At 57.3% G+C, this 321-nt stretch overlaps 1 protein-coding gene across 1 annotated transcript in view; it reads left to right on the top strand.

The window, feature by feature from the left end:
- Nucleotides 1-3: 3 nt before the first annotated feature.
- Nucleotides 4-321, top strand: part of LOC104488948 (avidin-like) — a gene marked incomplete at its 5' end in the record, with an annotated part of 965 nt that continues 647 nt past the window's right edge. Inside the window, one exon of the mRNA XM_010131053.1 lies at nt 4-118. Within this exon, the coding sequence (XP_010129355.1) occupies nt 4-118 (115 nt within the window). The remainder of the gene's footprint in view (nt 119-321) is intronic.

Raw genomic sequence — 321 nt, forward strand, 5'->3', positions numbered from 1 at the left:
ACAGCTGTGACAGCCACCAACAACAAGATCCGGGTGTCACCACTTCAGGGGTCCCAGCACCCTACAAGCCAGAAGAGCCAGCCCACCTTTGGCTTCACCGTCAACTGGAGCTATTCAGGTGCTGCTGCTTTCACAGGCTCCCTGCAGTGTCCCCACAGCTCTCTCTCGCTTCCTGTAGTGTCTCCAGGGAACCCCTGCCCTTCCTGAAGTGTCCTCAGAGATTTCCCTGCCCTCCTTGTCATGCCCTCGATGTTCTTCTGCCCTCCCATATAGTGTCTTTGTCTATCCCCTGCCTTCTCCTGTCCTGTACCCCGCGCTCTC

This window comes from Buceros rhinoceros, unplaced genomic scaffold (assembly GCF_000710305.1).
Source record: "Buceros rhinoceros silvestris isolate BGI_N320 unplaced genomic scaffold, ASM71030v1 scaffold11312, whole genome shotgun sequence".
In the NCBI taxonomy this organism is placed as follows: domain Eukaryota; kingdom Metazoa; phylum Chordata; class Aves; order Bucerotiformes; family Bucerotidae; genus Buceros; species Buceros rhinoceros.